The 19,591-nt window shown below is 51.0% G+C and overlaps 1 protein-coding gene across 1 annotated transcript; it reads left to right on the forward strand.

Annotated features, from left to right (window-relative positions):
• Window positions 1–2,424: 2,424 nt before the first annotated feature.
• Window positions 2,425–6,082, forward strand: LOC146529747 (uncharacterized). The gene is made up of 3 exons (XM_085201984.1): window positions 2,425–3,810; window positions 4,438–4,634; window positions 6,022–6,082. Exons 1-3 carry the CDS (start codon window positions 2,425–2,427, stop codon window positions 6,080–6,082), a joined length of 1,644 nt encoding a protein of 547 aa, XP_085058110.1.
• The last annotated feature ends 13,509 nt before the right edge of the window (window positions 6,083–19,591 follow it).

Below are 19,591 nucleotides of genomic sequence, written 5' to 3' on the forward strand. Positions count from 1 at the left end.
GCACACCCCGACAGAAAAGCCCCACTGTGGAACAGTAACAAACATGTCGGACAAGCAGAATTGCAATTCATTACCCCAGGAGGGTTCCGGTCTCCACGAGGCCGGGGAATCCCTCCGTGCTACGGCACGCAAGCCCCACGAATCTGGGGGGGGCCAGCCTTGCCGATATGTTGCTGGGGAAGGGCCCGAGATGGGCGGAGTAGAGGGAGTGCCTGAGAAGGGCGGAGAAGTGGGAGTGCCTGTGACAGGCGGAGTAGAGATGCCTGTGGAAGGCGGAGAGTTGCAGGAGACTGTGGAGGTGTTGGAAGAGGTGCCTCATAACAGCGGAGGTGTCCTGAAGGAAGCGAGGGTCGTGGTTGAGAGGTTGGACCTGAGCGAAGGAGTGACGATTGCGTCCGACGATGCGAGATCGAGACGTGAGTCCATCTCGTCTGCGGGAAGGTTCTGGGGGGTGCCTGGGTCGAAGGGCTCGGATACGGAGAGCCTCACCTCGGTCGATTCGCGGTCAAAGACCGTAAGGGCGTCTTTCCTGAAAGACGGAAGGAAGCGGCCCAGACGTAGGAGCGACGAATCCGGTTCTTCTGGAGAGGGAGTGTCGGACAGACCAGCGCCGAAAATCGCGGCTGGCAGGAGAGGGAAAGGACGGCCCACGACAACGGGACTATGTGAAGTGCAGGCTGAGGCCAGGAAGGCAAAATTGGAGGAACGTCGGCTTAGGGCAGAGGAAGAAGTGGCGCAAAGAACCCTAGCTGTGCAAAGCAACACAAACTTGGCTTTGTCCAGTATGTCGTTGCTCTCGGATTTGGACTTGGAGGAGTCGAGGCTAACCTCAGACCTGAAAGGTCAGGTAGCAGAAAGTCTGGCGATCATCCAAAAGGTTGCCAGCAAATCCGGAAATTTGAAGGGCACATTTACGAAGGCCCTGAAGGAGGCAGCTAAGTCTATAGCTGTGGCTGTGGACACGCTCGCTCAGCGAACAGTGACCGAGGAGGTCGCCACACTGCGAGCACACAACACCAAGCTGCAACAGGAGATGAAGGACATGCAAAGTCAGGTCAGTCTTTTACGGGCTGACCTTGATCGCAGTCGCCCACAGGAGAATAGGGGTGCGGAGCAGCAGATCCAGAAGAGACCTGGCAAACCATCTGCTAGTGAGAAGTTCGTGGCACCTGACGAGCTCACAAGGAGCATAATGATCCAAGTCGGGACCATGGTCAGTGCTCGCTTGGAAGGCTTGGAAGACAGGCTACTGCCAGCTAAGCGCTTGCGCCCGCCGCTTGCGTCAGACCAAACGCAAGCGAATGTAGCCTCAACTTCGGCAACAAGCGCGACTGAGGCCAGAGTGACCACACTCATGCCCCCCGCTAACCCAGCCCCCACGAAAGGACAAAAGCCTGCGAAAGGCAAGGGCAAGGGTAAGGGGAAGAGCAATAAGGCACAAGCGGCGAAAGCTCCCGAGCCGCGGCCTCTACCACCTGCTCCGGCAAACACTAACGAGGGGTGGAACGTCGTCGCCAAGAAGGGCAAAAAGAAGAAGGAGAAGGTTGTTCAGCAGCAGCCGAAGGGCAGGAAGGCGCGTCCAAAATCTGCGCCAAAAGCACCTAGGCTACGACCTCCTAGGTCGTCTGTGGTCGCACTAAAGCTGCAACCGGGTGCCAATAAAGAAGTCACCTACAAAGACGTCCTGACCCAGATCAAGGAGAAGGTGGTACTGGAGGATCTGGGAATCACGGACGTCAGGTTCAGAGTTGCCTCAACGGGAGCGAGGCTTCTCGAACTGCCGGGTGCCAATACCGGAGAGAAGGCGGACGTTCTCGCGCAACATCTGCGGAGCGTCCTTAATGCTGGCGATGTGCAGGTCTCGAGGCCCACCAGGTGTGCTGAGCTGCGAGTATGTGGGCTCGATGACTCTGTGACATCGGAGGAGGTGGCGGCGGCTGTGAGTCGAGCAGGTGGCTGCGACGCTAGCGCCGTTAAGGTGGGTGAGATCCGCCAAGACCGGAATGGACTAGGCACTGCCTGGGTCCGCTGCCCAGTGGCAGCAGCGAAGAAAGTGAGCGGCGGAAGGCTGTTGGTCGGCTTTGTGTCGGCACGCGTGCAGTTACTGCAGCCTCGCGTCCTGCGCTGCTTCCGTTGCCACGAGGTAGGGCATGTCGCGGCAAATTGCAGGAGTGACAAGGACCGGAGTGCACACTGCTTTAGGTGCGGGAAACCAGGGCACAAGCAAAGTGGTTGTTCTGCTTCGGCGCATTGCCCTATTTGCGAGGACGCAAATAGGCCTGCGGATCACCTGGCAGGTGGAGCAGCGTGCGCGAAGATGTGCGCTCAATCGAGGAAGCGGAGAGGTGCGGCGAGACGAACAAGCAGAAGCCGACCTGAAGCCCCGACGCAGGGCGAGGAGCTGCAGCACATGGAGCAACAATAATGGCGCTCCCCGTGCTTCAGGCGAACATCAACCACTGTGCCAGAGCCCAAGATTTATTGGTCCAAAGCCTGGTGCAGTGGTCGATTCAGGTGGCAGTCGTTGCGGAGCCTTATAGCATTCCTGCGCGTGACAACTGGGTCGCAGACAACACCGGGGTGGTAGCTCTGGTCACCCAGATCGCTGCGGGCTCTCCGCCCTTTTCACGAGTAGAGAAGGGTGCGGGATGCGTCGCGGCACATGTCGGTGACCTAGTTGTCATAGGCGTCTACTTTTCCCCCAATCGAACTCTTGCAGAGTTCGAGGAATTCCTAATCCGGTTGGGGGAAATGGTGGAAAGACACCGTGCGGCGGAGGTCTTGGTCGCAGGAGACCTGAATGCGAAATCCAGCGTATGGGGCTCCGCAAGGACGGACGTACGTGGTGCGACACTGGAGGAGTGGATTGTTGCCACCGGTTTGTCAGTTCTCAACCGGGGGACTACAAACACGTGTGTGCGAAGGCAGGGCGGGTCCGTCGTGGACATAACGTTTGCGAGCCCTGTCCTAGCGCGCCGTGTTCAGGGCTGGCGAGTGCTGAATGATGTGGAGACTCTCTCGGACCATCTCTACATCCAATATGAGATCTCCACACATTCAGCGGCGCAGTCAGCCCCCAGTCCAACTTCGGGAGAGTTCGGACCGCGGTGGCGACTTGGGTGTCTCGACAGAGAACTCCTGGAGGAGGCTGCGATAGTGCAGGCCTGGCTGCCCCAGAGTTTGGCGTCTGTGGAAGACGCTGCCACCTGGGCGCAGAGGGCTATGACGCGTATCTGCGACGCGTCTATGCCCCGTTCCAGGCACCGCCCTCAGCGGCGACAAGTGTACTGGTGGTCGGGAGAGATCGCTCAATTGCGTGTCACCTGCATTGAGGCGAGACGCCAGTACACGCACTATCGCAGGCGGGTACGCCGAGAGGAAGAGGAGGAGGAACGGCGGTACCGCACGTACGTCGAGGCGCGGAAAGCGCTACAGGAAGAAATCGGTCGTTCGAAAGCAGAATCTAACGACCGATTGATCGCGGGGATAGACGGGGATCCGTTCGGAACGCCGTATCGCATGGTGTGCGGCAAACTCCGGACGTGGGCTCCGCCCTTGACGCAGTCGCTCCAACCGGACGTTCTCCGAGGAGTGCTGACGTCGTTGTTCCCGCAGCGGGCCAATTTTACACCACCAACCATGGCCCGCCCTGTAGCGCAGGAGGAGGAAGTGGACAGTGTCGCACCACCGGTGGATGAGACGGAGCTCGAAGAAGCTTTACGCCGATCTCGGCTCAAGAGCACCGCCCCAGGCTTGGATGGCGTTCCCGGCCGGGCGCTGACTCTGGCCCTTACCATCCTTGGGCCCAGAGTGCGAGGGCTATTCTCTGCCTGTCTGGCTCAAGCCATAATTCCACAGCGGTGGAAGACAGGCAGGCTAGTCCTCATCAAGAAGGAGGGTCGCCCGGCGGATTCAGCCACCGCCTACAGGCCCATCGTGCTCTTGAGCGAGATCGCCAAGCTCTTCGAGCGTGTTGTAGCCAGGAGGCTACAACACCACTTGGAGGGGTCAGGTCCGGACCTCTCGGACCAGCAGTATGGCTTCCGCAGGGGGCGATCGACGGTGGATGCCATACTGGAGGTGAAGTCCCATGCGCAGGATGCGGTGGCCCTGGGCGATGGAGTTTTGGCGGTGTCTTTAGACATCGCCAACGCCTTCAACTCCCTGCCCTGGCCCTGCATTAAGGAGGCACTTTTATACCACCGTGTGCCTCCATACCTGCGCCGCGTCATCGGGGCTTACCTGTCCGGGAGGTCTGTGACCTTTCCGGCTCCTGGAGGAGGTTGGGAGGAGTATGAGGTGTCGGCCGGTGTTCCACAAGGATCGGTGCTGGGTCCGATCCTCTGGAACATCGGATACGACTGGGTGCTTCGAGGCGGTACCCTGAGGGGGATAAAGGTCCTCTGCTACGCCGACGACACGCTGGTCTTGGCACAGCAGAGGACCTATCGGGAGGCGGCGGTCCTCGCGACCGCTGGAGTAGCGGAGATTGTCGGCCGCATAAAGCGGCTTGGTCTGGAAGTCGCCTTGAACAAGTCCGAGGCGTTATACTTCCATGCTCCTCGTAAGGGCCCACCACCTGATGCCCACATCGTCGTCGGTGGCGTCAACATAGACGTCAAAAGGAGCATGAAGTACCTCGGACTTGTTCTGGACGGTCGGTGGAGTTTTCGGGGCCACTTCACATCCTTGGCCCCGAAACTGATGAAGACAGCGGCGGCACTGGCGCGCCTTTTGCCCAATGTGGATGGGCCGAGCGCCACTAGCCGTCGGCTGTACACCGGAGTGGTCAGGTCGATGGCCCTCTACGGTGCTCCCGTCTGGGCGGACGCCCTGGATCGGCAAAACATCACCCTGCTGCGACGGGCGCAGAGGGTGATGGCCATCCGGGCGATACGGGGGTACCGGACCATCTCCGGTGAGGTGGCGTGCGTGCTGGCTGGAGTCATGCCGTGGGATCTGGATGCTCGGTCTCTGGCGTCGGTCTATTGCCGGCGTCGTGGCCTAGTGTCCGGGGAACCGGCAAGCCAGGCACGCACTGAGGAGGTGCGGGTAGCCGCAATGGAGTTGTGGGAATCTCGGCTGGCAACACCATCTGCCGGCCTGAGGACGATCGAGGCTGTTCGTCCAGTGTTCCGCCAGTGGTTAGCGCGGCGTCACGGCGTCCTAACCTTCCGCACGACACAGGTGCTCACGGGGCATGGCTGCTTCGGGGGTTATCTGTGTCGGATCGCCGGGAGGGAGCCCGACGCTCGCTGCCACCACTGCGACGACTGCCTCGATGAGACGGCCCAGCACACATTGGAGGTGTGCTCAGCCTGGGCGTCTCAACGTCGCGCTTTGCGCGACGTCATAGGGGACGACCTTTCCCTGCCGGCCGTGGTCAAAGCTATGGCCGGCAGCGAGACGTCGTGGGATGCGGTCTCATCCTTCTGCGAGGCAGTGGTGCTCGAGAAGGAGTCGGCGGAACGGGCGAGGGAGGCTTTTGCCGAAGTCGCCATCCGCCGTAAGAGACCGGGTCGCCGGAGGGCGGCACACGATCGCCGCCTTCCGCCCTAATGTGCCAGAGGGCGGTCAGCTTGGGGAAGCTGACCGCCTACCAACCTGGCCCGAGTAGGCGCGCGCAGGTTGCTTCCGCGCGCTACTCCGAGCAGGCCGTCGAGGGTGCCCACACACCCTTGACTCCGCGACGTGCCTTGCAGGCTCCCGCCGCCGCGTTTCGCGGAAGACTCACGTCCCCGTGTCTCGCGGTCAGTGGCGGTCGAGGAGGAGCACCGTGAGGTTTTAGTGGGTATGCGGACGGCCTACATCTGCCAAGTCCGCGAGTCCCACATAACCCGCTCGAGTCCCCACTCGGGCCGGTATCCGTAAAAGGATTTCCTCACGAAAAAAAAAAAAAAAAAAAAAAAAAAAAAAAAAAAAAAAAGGTTAGGTTAGGTTAGGTTAGGTTAGGTTAGGTTTTTTTTTTTTTTTTTTTGGGTGTTGAAGCCCTAGACTTTAATTTATTTTACTGATATCCAGTCTACTCTCACGACCGCAGTCCTCGCTAATGGATACGGGCGGCCGGGGTCGATCGAGTTGACCTGATGGACTTAAGAAAATTTTTAATAACATTTAGGAATTTGTATATAACTTTATCTTAGGACTTCAAAGTAATTATGAGACACAAAACTTTAATATGACATATAAAATGTAAGACACTTCTTGTACAAAAATAATTTTGTTGTTCACATGTTTTTTTTTCCATTATAACAAGAAATAAAAATCACTTAATATAACATATAAAAGTTAAGACGCTTTTTAAAATATATAATACTTAAAATACACACTTTTTTGTTATAACTTATTGTACATGACTATTTTCTAACTTAAAATTATTTAGATGTAACTTAAACTATAAATTATCAATTTTTTTTTTTTTTTTTTTTTTTTTTTTTTTTATATCTAAATAGATGTATTTATATATTGTATTTTTTATATATATATTTTTTAATACACATTTTAATATCTTTTTGTATATTTTTTAATCTTATATATTTTTTGTATATATCTTTTTATATAATATTTTAATATCTTTTCTTTTTATTTTTTGTATATTTTTATATTTTTTTGTATATTTTTGTGTTTTTTTTTTTTTTTTTTTTTTTTTTTTTTTTTTTTTTTTTTTTTTAATTATATTTTTATATATTTATGTTATATATATCTTATTATGCTTAATTTACATTACTTTTAATATACTTTAGCTTTCTCAAACTAAACTATGCAATAATCTTCAAATCTATAAGCTATAATGTTAAAACTATACATATTCATAGTAACAAGTTTAAAACTAAACATATTTATACGATAATAAATTTATAACTAAACATATTTATACACAAATATTTTAAATAACATTTTAAATTAAGACAGTTACCACTGGTTTAAAATAACTATTATGTGTAAACTGTATATATTAACTAAGATTATAACATTGGTATATTAATTTATGTAAAATTATATATTAATCAAAGGCGCATTTGGATTTTAGTAGCAACCATAATCGATTTTGTTTTTAACCTGATTTTGCATGTAAATAACTGTTGGGCAAGAAAATGACATAGCGGAGTGTTCACAATTAAGATTACTATTAGTTTTATTATTAAATTTTTGGCAATTGAAGCATGTAGGGGTGGTTTTATTAACTAAATTGGGACAAACAGAATGTTGATGGCTCACATCAGCGCAGTGTGAACAAGGCCGGCAGTCGGACACACAGTTTTTACTGATGTGCCCAAACTGCAGACACTTGTAACACTGCATGAAAGGTGAGAAGTCACCAACATAGACCTGCTGGTGGTCTATATTAAGTCGGCCCAGTCGGTTAGCTTCACGCCACACGACCGGACTAACAATAAAAACGGCATTATATAAGTTTACATTTCGATTATTATTACGTTTAAACCTTAATTTGAAATCGTTTTCCTCATTTAAAAGTATTTTGATTGATGGGTTTTGTTGTATAACTACTGTAGCTAAATCATCGAGGGAAACATCAGTAGATATTCCCTTTAGAATGAGCATAGGTCGAAGCTTCTTGGCGGGTTCCGCGGTAACTATTTCAGACTCCTTGAGGAGTTCAAGTGTTTCGTTACAGTGCAATTCATTAAGGAATTCCACCCTTAGTTTATTATTTTTAATAGATTGAACTTTAGTGGGTGCATAAGATCTATTGCGGAAGGTAATACTGTTTTTAAATTTCTTGATTGTATCCTGTTTGTTGTTGGTCTGTTCTATAGGTGTAATAACTAGTGCGGGCTTGTAACTAGGTTTTGGGGGTTTAACTAAGGGTGGCTGGGGATTAACTGTAGCTATTTCGGAATGTGTGGGGGATGTATGAACTGCACTTAACGATTGCAGCTCATTTTTGAATTTCGACATCTCCTCCCTAACTGCTGCCACGATATCCTCTCTCAGTGTGCTATCAACCACTGGGGGTGCTATTGGGGGTGTGGGGGGTGTTGCTGTTGGAGCTGTGACCACAGGTGTCGGGTTCGAATCCCCTGGTTCCATCACAGCCTCCATATAAATATCTGTGGCGAGTCTAATCTCCTGAGCGGCTTGTACTATAAACTTTTTATTTTCAGAGGTAACACTTTTGTGTTCCTCTATTGCATAAACTATGGCCTGAGTAAGTTTGTGGATGACAGCGTACATCGAGTGGATATCCTTCGCGTCCACAGCGACAGCAGGGAGGGGCCTCGCGACTCTCGAAGCCTTCGACCTAGACTTATTCTTTGGTTTGTGTGGGGTTTTGGAGGGTTCTATATCGAGGAGGTCAAGTTCCCCGTCGAGAGACATTTCTAATAACTGAGCAACTGAATCTGGAGTGCTGCACCTGCTCTCTGTGGCCTCAGCAACTCCAGAGCCTGGGTTTTGAGTTTTATTTTCCCTCTGGCTACTCGTCCCAGCCTCCGAGGTAGGCTGAGTCGTCTTATTATTTTTACAAGGCGGCGTTGAGAACATACGCTTGTAATCCATTTTTAAAAACAAATATAAGAGCAATAACAATTAAAAATTTAAAGTAACAATTTAGATAATATTTAACAGATATAATTGCGCTTAAAAGGATTCCAACAAAAGAAATAGAATAAAAGAAAATAATTTAGTTTTAAATTTTAAATATTTATGATAATGGACGATCGTTAATGCTTTGTTTATTTCAATGTTCGAAGTTAACAGCTGCCGACTTTCTCACAATAGTTCACACGGCACAGATTCTACCTGCACACGCGAAACTGACCTTTATAACTACTCTTAACTAAGTTCAAATTTGGACTGGACAGCTGGGCGACTGGGCAACTCAAGGGCAATTAAAGTTTATAACACTGTTTTGTAAAGATTTTGCCTAAGAAAATATTTAAAATTTAAAATTAAAGTTAGAAATCAAAATATTAAATAATAATAAAACTAAAATTAACACAAATATTCTAAATAATATAGTCTCTAAGTTATTCCTCTCGACAAGGCGCTTCTTATGAACTATAACAAGCTATGTTTACTATAAAATAGGATTACATCGACTTTTGTATGAAAATTGGTTGACGTAATATAATTCGAAAATTCACTTTTTTATTTTAAGTCTGATTTTAACACTGATTTTTCTAAATGATTAGGTAGGCCGAAAAAATGATATAAGGAAAGTTTCAAAATTGTCACTGCTGTATAAGTATGTATTTTAGAGTTTTTTAGGTTCACTAATTAAATTTAACAAAGTTTCACTATGCAGTCCGTTGGTATTTTCTTAATATCTATTACATTTATTGGCCGAAAATTCTAAAACTTTGCACAAATGTTCTTGATAATATTGTCTGTAAGTTAAAAATATAAAAATATGGGGTTACCGATTTAACTTTTATGCAACTGACCTTTGAAGTTAAAGTTTTTGATGCACTGTGACAATTTTCGAGTTTTTCCCGAATATCTTGCGATTTTCCGGCTGGATTTTCAAATAAAAACTAGATTCTTGATGATCTCGTCCAGGCGCATCGAACTATGTATATCACTTGACTCTACTTGTCTCCGTTTGGAAAATGACCCAAAGGTCATTCAAGGTCAAACTACTCTAAAAATGCTAATAACTTAAAAACGGAGAGTCCAAAAATTCTGAGATTTTGCAAAAATGTGCGGGGCCACTATATACACTGGGTAGTAAAATAAAAAAGGGGGGTTACTGATCTTATTTTCACGCCGCACGCGAAAAACTAGTCTAAATGTTGCACTTTTTCACTGTTTTGAAAGTTAATGTCTAATAACTCGGTAAATAATTATCCGATTTTCAAGATTTATATATGTAAATGTTCATAAACTTACTGGCTATTACTGTGTGATATTTCAGCTCGATACACAAAGATTTACTATTTTTAAAACACTTATTTCACTATTTGAGTCAATTTCTCCACTAAAAATACAGTTTTTTACAGTTTTTCGGCACTTTCACTTATCGGATTTTCACAATTTTTTCACAGGCACTTAGGTGAGTTCAGCGCGCTTCTTTTGATATATTTCACAACTTTCTACGGTAATTTTTGAGAAACTTATGATTTTTTGGTCATAACTTAGCGGTTTTTTGGCCTCGGGAGCTGCGGACGCGTGCGTTCGCGACGCGGGCTCGACCCAGACTGGTTAGGTTAGGTTAGGTTTTTTTTTTTTTTTTTTTTTTTTTTTTTTGTTTTTTCTCGTCCCTCTGACGTAATCAGAGACTTTGTTTAATTTTGTTTTAATTTATTCAACTGATTTTATTTTTGAAGAAGTGGCTCTAGGCCAATGATGAATTTCACTTTAGAATTGTCTGACTTTAAAATAATATCTTGGATGAAACTGCTGGAATGTGCTTTAGAATAAGATTTACCGCTGACGCTGGAAGTACTTTTATTTTATTTATTTCTACTAATAACTTTGTTGCCTATGTCTTTACAGAAATTTACAAATGCCTCGTGGCTCTCCCTGTCCCTTAACAATGCTTTCAGGTTGTCGGCTGCTATCCTTTTACCGGTTTGGATCTCCAGTTGGGCCCTCTCACCACTGTGGACCGGACACTCGCACAGAATGTGAGTCACGCTCTCTGCGGTGCCCGGCTCACAGATGCACGATGGGCTCTCCCTGCACTTAAACCTATGTAAGTACTGGGAGAACCCACCGTGGCCGGTCAATATTTGAGTCAATACCGTGTCCATATTAAGCCTCCTGGTGGTCTTGTAGGCGCATGCTACATCCGCGAAGAACAGTTTTGTTCCGGACGCCGTTTGGCCAGACTGGTATCTCCGATTCCATTCGCCAATCGACTTCTGACGAAGAAGTCGTTTGGCGAATGAGATCGGACACGCGTCGTAGTCTGGCCTTTTTTTCAATTTGGTCGCTAGCTTGGCCAGCTCGTCTGCGCGCTCGTTCCCCTCCAGCCCTGCGTGTGCCTTCACCCAAAACAAGCATACGTTCTTATTTTGGGTGCGACAACGCCTCAGGTTGTCCCTGATTTGCACTACCAGTGGGTGGAGGGACTTTTGGCCTATCACCGACTCGAGTGACGATCTCGAGTCGGTGTATAGACCAAAGGAGCTGGCCGGATTTTCCAGCATTAGGGCTGTGGCCCTGCACAGCGCCAGTAGCTCAGCCTGGTAGACCGAGCAGTGCGAAGCAAGTTTCAGTTTGAAGGCCCTGGTTTCCGCGTCGCCATTCCACACGGATATGGCCGCCCCTACTCGCTCTTCAAACTTACTCCCATCTGTAAACATTCGCACTGCTTGGCAGTTGTGCCTATCAACCTGCTCTCGGTCCTCCAGGCTGGAGAATTTGAGGGCTGTTCCCTCTGCTGGGTGCTGCAATCCGAAGGGCCCAACTCTCCGCTCGATCTGCCTGTCCCCAAGCAAGGCTTCGGATCTCCCTCTCTTGGTCTCATAGAGGGCCGCTGCCTCCTGCACCCTGAGATCGAGTGGCAGCAATCCAGCGAGCACCAGGGAGGCATTCAGGGAGACTGTTCGGTGAGCCCTCACGATTTTTTGGGCAAAACCCCTCTGCAATGCGTCCAAACGCTTCCGAACTCCCAACTTTTGTGCCTCTTTTGCCCATGCGCTTGCCGCGTACAACACCACCGGTTCGACAACTGCCGTGTATATCAATTTAGTGACCTCAGGCTGAAGGCCCCAGCTAGCTTTCGCCGCTCTGGACAGCTGTTTAAAAATGTTGGTCACTTTTACACTTAATTTACTTACGTGCGAATTAAAGGTGAGCTTGTCATCGATTGTCAGTCCGAGTATCTTTATTTCTTTGAAGAATGCAACACCGATCCCGCCCATGGTCAGGCGTGGGGTATCATATTTTAGCTTACGCGTCACCATCATCGCCTGAGTTTTGTGTGGCGCAAACTTCAATTTATTCGTTGTACCCCACTCCTGAACATAGGCGAGAGCGGCGTTGGCCCGCAGGGACAACTCCAGACCGGTGTCTCCCTCAAACACTAGAACGACGTCGTCCGCGAATGCCTGGCAATAAATCTGTTGGCGCACGAGTCCATGAAGCAGGGGATCAAGAAGGAGGTTCCACAAGGTTGGGCCACCTATCGATCCCTGCACACAGCCTTTTGTGGAATTTTTAGAGTATTCCGCGCCGGCGTATCTCACGGCAACCCTTCGGTCCTGGAGATAGCTGTCGATCACTCGTCTTAGGTTAATAGGGCAACTTTCCTCAGCCAGTCTAGTTTTTATAGCTGGCCACCATGCGCTATCGAAGGCTCCCTCTATGTCCAGGGAGACTATTAGGACTAGTTTCTTCAAAAGAAGTTTGTCGTTAATATGTCCCATCAGGTCGTAGAGGGAGTCTTCGGTACTTTTTTGGGGCATGAAACCGTACTGGCGGGTACAGAGGCTTGGGAGGATATGCCACCTAATGCGTGTGATCAACAGCTTCTCCAGGATTTTACCCATAACTGGCAGGAGCCCAATAGGGCGATAGGATTTGGGTTCCGTGTAGTCCGATTTCCCGGGTTTTCGGAGGGCCACGACTGTCGCTATCTTCCAGATTTTTGGGAAGTGCCCAAGTTCCAGACATTTATTTGCAATTCCCAAATATATGTCGGGGCAAGTGACTATTGCGTGCTGGCAGATATCCGCTCCTAGTCCGTCTGAGCCGGGAGCTTTTTTCGGGTTGAAGCCGTTCACCGCCGCGAGCATCTCGTATGTTGTAAATGGTGGATCCAAACGCTCACATTTTTCCCCATCATTTATGCCTTCCGCCCTTTTCCTAATGCGGCAATGCTCGGCTCCGTCCTGGACAGGATCGTCGTCCGGGTAGAAGACTTCTGCCAACAGAGCGGCTGAGTCTTCGGGGCCGCAGGTTTTTCCGTTTCTCTTCAGTAAGGTGTCTTGTTCCCTCTTTGCTGTTCTTCCGATTACCCTGTATATTCCCTCCCAGATCCCTTCCCTGTCCTGCTTCCCACAAAAGCTCTTCCAGCTTGCTAACTGGGCACTTTTCTCTTTTTCTTGATACTCTTCTTTTGCTTTCAGGTACTCACCCACGACTTTGGATCTTCGCACCGGAGCGGCGCAGCGGATTCGACGTTTCAGCGTTGCAACTTCGTGTTTTAGTGCGGCGAGCTCTTCGTTCCACCAAGGTAAGTTAAACTTTTCTTTATTTTTCTTTTTTGGTATTGATTCTTCGCAAACTGTATTTATAATTTTAATGTAATTTTCTACTGTACAATCTATGTCTGTTTTATTATTTATTAATTTTATTTTAGTTTCTGTTATATAATTTTGTTCTAATGAGATTAATAATTTTTCCCTAAATTTTTTCCAGTTGGCTTTTTTAGTGTTATATACCCTGGTAGTTCTGTTTATTGTTATTCCACGAGATTTCCTTAAATTGATTTTAAAAATAATTGTATTGTGGTCCGAGCTCGTCGCACGCTCGTCGATCCTCCATTCCTCCACGAGGTTGAATAAGTCGTCCGTGCATGCTGTCACGTCGATGTGGCTGGTGATTCGCCTAATTCCCCTTACGGTATCAAAGGTAGGAGTGTTGCCTTCGTTCAGCACCTGCAGTCCGAATTGGTCCAGGGCGCCGGACATCACCTCGCCTCTCAGGTCCGTGCTCGTGCTACCCCACCATGCGCTTTTTGCGTTTGCGTCTCCGCCTATGAGGATTCTGGTGTTTCCCCTCTCCCTGCTGATCCTTTCTAGGTGGTTCAGGTATGGCTCGATCTGCTGTTCCGGCTCGAAGTAGTATGAGACGGCGGTGATCTCCCAGGATTCGGTACGGATCCTCACCACGGCGATGTTATTAGTGGTGAGTTCTGGGCACTGTATAACGTCTAGGCTTTGATCGAAGACCGCTACAGCAGCTTTTACAGTCCCTTCTCCTATGTTGGTGTTCTGGTAGATCCTCGCCCCCCCATAACTCTTAACGGTCCTGATGCTGCCGACGTAAGGCTCCTGCAGAAGCGCTATGGCCGTTCCGGTGCGTTCCGCGAACATCATGAGCTCGTTCGTGGCTAGTTTGCTTCTTTGCAGATTGGCCTGAGCCACAGTGTATCCGGCACGGGTTTGTACGACTGGGGCGCCTTTAGCAGTACGCTGTGGTTGCCCTGGCCAGCGCGTCCCACTTCCTTCTGACCGGGCATTCTGTGCTGAATGCATTGTGGTCGGCCCGTTCGAGTCTGGCCCCAACGCAGTTACAGCACGATGCCGCTTTATTGTTCTGCCAGCTTTCACAGTCCGTCCTCATGTGAGACCCCCCACAGTGGCTGCACTTTGGCTCGGTTTCTTTACAGAAGCGTCTGCTGTGTCCATATCCCAGGCATAGGGAGCACTGCACGAGTGGCGAAAAGTCTGCTACTCTGACTTTTTGCAGGTCGATGTGCAGTGCGCCCGCCGCCACTGCCCGATTCCAAACTCCGGGGGACACACTAATAATAAGGTGGCTACTCAAGGGGTTCCTTGCCTTCCGACGGAATTTGATCTCGGCGCGGAATTCTTCGTCGGGAACACCTTCGAAGACGCCCCGATTTTGCTTCCTGAAGGCGCTTAGGATGTCCGCGTCTGTGTTGTACGTCAGCACGTCGCGGAGGATCAGGAGCGGGTCTTTGTTCTTTACTTCCTCTACTTGTAGCCTATCGCTAGCCCTCTTAAGCCTTTCCTTGACTCTTTCCCTCTCCGCTTCCGAACTACATCCCAAAATCACTTTCCTGTCCTTCGCTTTTCTGACCTTTTCCACCCTGACCCAGCCATCTTTGGCATCAACCGCCTCTCTTATATGTGCGAGTACTTCCTCGCCGGTGTCAGTGGCGTTCTTTGAGGAGACCACAACCGAGTGTAGTGTGGCTGGCTGTGGGCTAACCCTTTTGGTTTCGCCGGCCGCCACGTTCGCAAATGTGTTCTTCTCGAGCGTTATCCTCTGGTGTTCTAGGATCCGCTTCAACTCCTCCATTTTCTCTCCATTTTCTTTAATAAGCAGAGCGTGCGCTTCCAATTTCTTGTCCAACTCCCCTTCCCCTTTTTCCTTAGCCTCTCCCCCATCTTTCTCCTTCTCTCTCTCTCTTGGATCCTTCCCTTCTTCCTTAAGCCGCTCTGCTTCCGCTTCCTTCACGAGCTGGTACAACCTCTCTATCGCGCCCGTGACCTCGGCCCTAATGTCGGACTTCAAGTTACGCGAGTTGCCAAGGTGGATTTTGGCTTTTGTGAGCCACGCCTTGGCTTCGGCTGTCCTGCTCGCGTAACTAGGTCTCTTCTTAGGGCCGAGGCTTTCCTCGGTCGCAATATTCTTGGGTTTCCTTGGGCGGGATGGGACGGGCGGGGAGGTTATTCGGACCGGCGAGTCGTTTAGGAACCCCACTTCTTCTGGGGTTCCTGAGAGATCCAGGGTTTGGGCATGTCCTTTTGACGGTGTACGGAACATTTCGGTGTTGCCAGAGGGACTCGTCAATGCTATCTGAGTGGTGTATAGAGCCACCCAGAGTCAAATAAATATAAAAAACTGTCGGGAGTAAATAAAGAAGGAAGTAGATATGTACTGGGGTGAGGGGAACCAAAAGATTTTTTTAATAAAAAGCTAATCTTCCCCTCTCGGCCTACCGTGTCAGGATGATAAAAGAATATATACAATATAGAAGAAATATATATATGTAGGTTTTACTCCCGCAGATGTATATAGTTTTGTGGTTAGGTTAGGTTAGGTTAGGTTAGGTTAGGTTAGGTTAGGTTAGGTTAGGTTAGGTTAGGTTAGGTTAGGTTAGGTTAGGTTAGGTTAGGTTAGGTTAGGTTAGGTTAGGTTAGGTTAGGTTCCCAAGGGAGTTGCTGGTCTCCTACTGGGCGCGTCCCCAGGTGGCGGATAGGGGAAACCACTCGCACTTGCGGGCGAGTGGACCGGGAATTTTTTCCCGGCGCGGACCAAAACCAGCTAGGCATGGGCGTGTCTTTAGTCCATTGTTATGGACACGGCCTAGGGGAGCACACCCCGACAGAAAAGCCCGCTGTGGAACAGCAAAAACTTAACATGTCGGTACAGCAGAATTTTGTTTTACCTCAGGAGGGTACCGGTCTCATCGAGATCGGAGAATCCCTCCGTGCTTCGGCACGCAAGCCCCACGAATCTGGGGGGGGCCAGACTGACCGATATGTTGCTGGGGAGGGGCCCGAGATGGGCGGAGTGAGTGTGGAGGTGGAGAAGGACGGAGTTGTGCCTGGGATGGGCGGAATTGGTGTGGACGCTGAGAAGGGAGGAGTGGTTGTGTTGTCCGAGGAGGTCGCCGAGGGTGCGGGAGTGCCCGATAGGGGCGGTGTTTTGGGTGTGGAACCTGAGGAGAGAATTGTGGGAAGATTGAGGCCCAGGAGGGGCGACAGTCCGGCACCTGTGCCGATAGGAGGTGCGCTAAAGAAGGCGCAAGTCGTTGTAGAACGACTGGACCTGGACGAGATTGCGTCAATTATCAGTGGAAGGTCCAGGTCGTCGATTTCGTCGCGGGGTCGGTTCTGGGCGGGCTCGGAGTCGGACGCGGACAGTGTCATGTCCGTCGGCTCGACCAGTGCCAACGCGGTGGAGGGGAGTAGGTCCTTATTCCGGAAGGACAGAAAGAGGCGCCGTAACAAAGAGGGCAACTCTGTGTCATCAAACGAGGATGAAGAGAAGGAAAAGCAAGCCAAAAGAAGCCAGGGCCCAACATCCATTCCTGGCAAGAACATCGAGTTGGCTGTTGCTAATAAGTCGCTCAGTGAGGCCAATCGCGAGGATAGTCGGCTGAGGGCGGAGGAGGAGGTTGCGACTATCACCGCAACAATTCAGAGCCGCGCGAGTTCCAGGCTCTCGGACGTGTCGATTGGATATCGCCTCGACGAGCCTCTTGTTTCGGACTTGCATTGTCAGGTGTCAGACAGCCTGGCAGTCATAAACCGGGTTGCCAGCAAGTCGGGAAACCTGAAGGGTACCTTTACGAAGGCCCTGAAGGAGGCTGCCGGTGCGATATCCAAGGCCGTAAACACCTTGGCCAACAGGACCGCATCCGAGGAAGTACATCTCCTCAGAGCCACGAACACGCGGCTGCAGGCGGAATTGGCGGACTTGAGGGGAGAGTTTGCCCGACTAAGAGCGGACGTGGAGCGCTCAAGGCCGGTGGAGACGCCTAAGGCAACGGCGAAGGCTCTATCAGTCGATGACATAGTGCGCACTGTAATGGTGGAAGTGGGCACTATGGTCAGCACGAGGCTGGAGGCCTTCAAGGAGAGACTTCCTCCGGAAGAGAGATTGCGGCCACCATTAGCGGCCGACAGGAGGAAAGAGGCGGGTCAGACACAGGCGAGAGCTGAGCCAGTCGTGACCACGCTGATGGCGCCGGCAAACCCTGCGCCAAAGGGCCCGAAGGGCAAAAAGAAGAAGAAGGGTGCGGCAAAGGCAGCTTCTAAGACTGCCACTACAGGTGAGCCTCGCCCACTTCCCCCAGTTCCAACAGACATGACGGAGGGGTGGAACATCGTGGCGAGAAAGGGAGCCAAGAAGAAGGCCGCTCCTAAGGCAAAGTCGGCGGCGCAAACCGTAAAGCCAAAGTCGCAAAAGGTGAAGTTGCGGAGACCTAGGTCGCAGGTCGTCGTGCTCAAGGTGCAGCCAGCTGTCGCCGACAAGCTCAGCTACACCGACGTCCTAACCCAGGTCAAAGAGAATATCAAACTCGAGGACCTGGGTATAAGCGACGTGAGGTTCCGGGTAGCATCCACTGGTGCTAGAATGTTGGAGTTGCCCGGGGCTAATAGTGGCGAAAAGGCGGACGCATTAGCAGAGAAGCTGCGCGGGGTTCTTCGCCCGGAAGAAGTGCAGGTGTCGAGGCCAGTAAAGTGTGCGGAGTTGAGGGTGAGTGGCCTCGACGACTCTGCAACTTCAGAAGAGGTCATGGCTGCAATAAGCCGAGTTGGTGGCTGTGCTACGGCTGACGTCAAAGTCGGCGAAATCCGACAAGACCAGGCCGGTCTTGGCACAGCATGGGTTCGCTGCCCAGTCGGCGCTGCGCAAAAGGTTAGCCAAGGAAGGCTACTCGTTGGCTTCGTCTCTGCGAGAGTCAAGTTGCTGCAGCCTCGCATCCAGCGATGCTACCGCTGCCATGAAGTTGGCCACATGGCGGCAAATTGTAGGAGCGATGTCGACCGGAGCAATCAGTGCTTCCGGTGTGGCCAACCCGGACACCAACAGCGTGGGTGCTCGGCTGACGCTCATTGCCCGGTTTGCGAGGCGGCACAGAAGCCGGCAAACCACAAGGCGGGCAGTGCCACCTGCGCTAGATCCAGCGCCAATAAAAAGGGGGGAATGATGAGAAGACGCACGAGGCCGGAAGCGCCGGCTAGTACAAGTCACCCAGCCAGGGAAGGGGAGGTGCAACACATGGAGGACCAATAATGGCCCTCCGTGTGTTGCAGGCGAACATAAACCACTGTGCCCGGGCCCAGGACTTATTGGTCCAAAGCCTGGCGCAGTGGTCTATTCAGGTGGCGGTTGTTTCGGAGCCCTACAGCGTTCCCGACAGAGACAACTGGGTAGCCGACAACACCGGGGTGGTGACTATTATCACCCAGGTCGCCGCGGGCTCCCCGCCTTTCTCACGTGTAGAGAGGGGTGCGGGATGCGTCGCCGCACTTGTCGGCAATCTAGTTGTCGTAGGGGTCTACTTTTCCCCCAATCGAACTCTCGCGGAGTTTGAAGAGTTCCTTATACGATTGGGGGAAATGGTAGAGCGATTTCGTCCGGCGGAGGTGTTGGTGGCCGGCGATCTCAACGCGAAGTCCAGCGTGTGGGGCTCCGCAACGACGGATGTGCGTGGTGTGACGCTGTCGGAGTGGGTTGTTGCCACCGGTTTGTCTGTGCTCAACCGAGGGACCAAGAACACGTGTGTGCGAAGGCTGGGCGGATCCGTCGTGGACGTTTCGTTCGCGAGCCCGGCCCTAGCGCGTCGTGTTCGGGGCTGGCGAGTGCTGGATGATGTGGAGACTCTCTCGGATCACCTCTACATCTTATACGAGATCTCCGCACATTCAGCGGTGCAACCAGCCCCCTGTCCAAACTCGCGAGAGTACGGACCGCGGTGGCAACTGGGTCGTCTCGACAGGCAGTTGTTGGAGGAGGCCGCGATAGTGGAGTCCTGGCTGCCCCAGAGCTTGGCGTCTGCAGAAGACGCCGCATCCTGGGCGCAGGGGGCGCTGACGCGTATCTGTGACGCGTCAATGCCCCGTTCCGGGCGCCGCCCTCAACGGCGGCAAGTGTACTGGTGGTCGTGGGAGATCGCGCAACTGCGTAACACCTGCGTTGCGGCGAGACGCCAGTACAGCCACTATCGCAGACGGGTACAGAAGGTGCAGGAGGAGGAAGACCGACTGTACCGCGTCTATGTCGAGGCGAGAACGCTGCTGCAGGAGGAGATCGGTCGTGTGAAAGGCGAGTCGCACGACCGGTTGATCGCGGGGATAGACCAAGACCCGTACGGCACACCTTACCGAATGGTGCTCGGTAGGTTACGGGCTTGGGCACCACCACTGACGCAGACACTCCAACCGGACATTCTCCGAGGGGTTCTGTCGTCGCTATT

This window comes from Heliconius melpomene, chromosome 18 (genome assembly GCF_056956725.1).
Source record: "Heliconius melpomene rosina isolate 202511_hmr_F chromosome 18, ASM5695672v1, whole genome shotgun sequence".
Taxonomy (NCBI): Eukaryota; Metazoa; Arthropoda; class Insecta; order Lepidoptera; family Nymphalidae; genus Heliconius; species Heliconius melpomene.

Bases quoted from the DNA above. Each gene is read 5' to 3' on its own strand.
- LOC146529747 (XM_085201984.1), top strand. From the start codon at position 2,425: ATGGCGCTCCCCGTGCTTCAGGCGAACATCAACCACTGTGCCAGAGCC. The intron at 3,811-4,437 runs GTGCGAGGGCTA...GTCTTGGCACAG, and splicing joins TTACCATCCTTGGGCCCAGA to CAGAGGACCTATCGGGAGGC. The intron at 4,635-6,021 runs GTACCTCGGACT...ACTGATATCCAG, and splicing joins GACGTCAAAAGGAGCATGAA to TCTACTCTCACGACCGCAGT.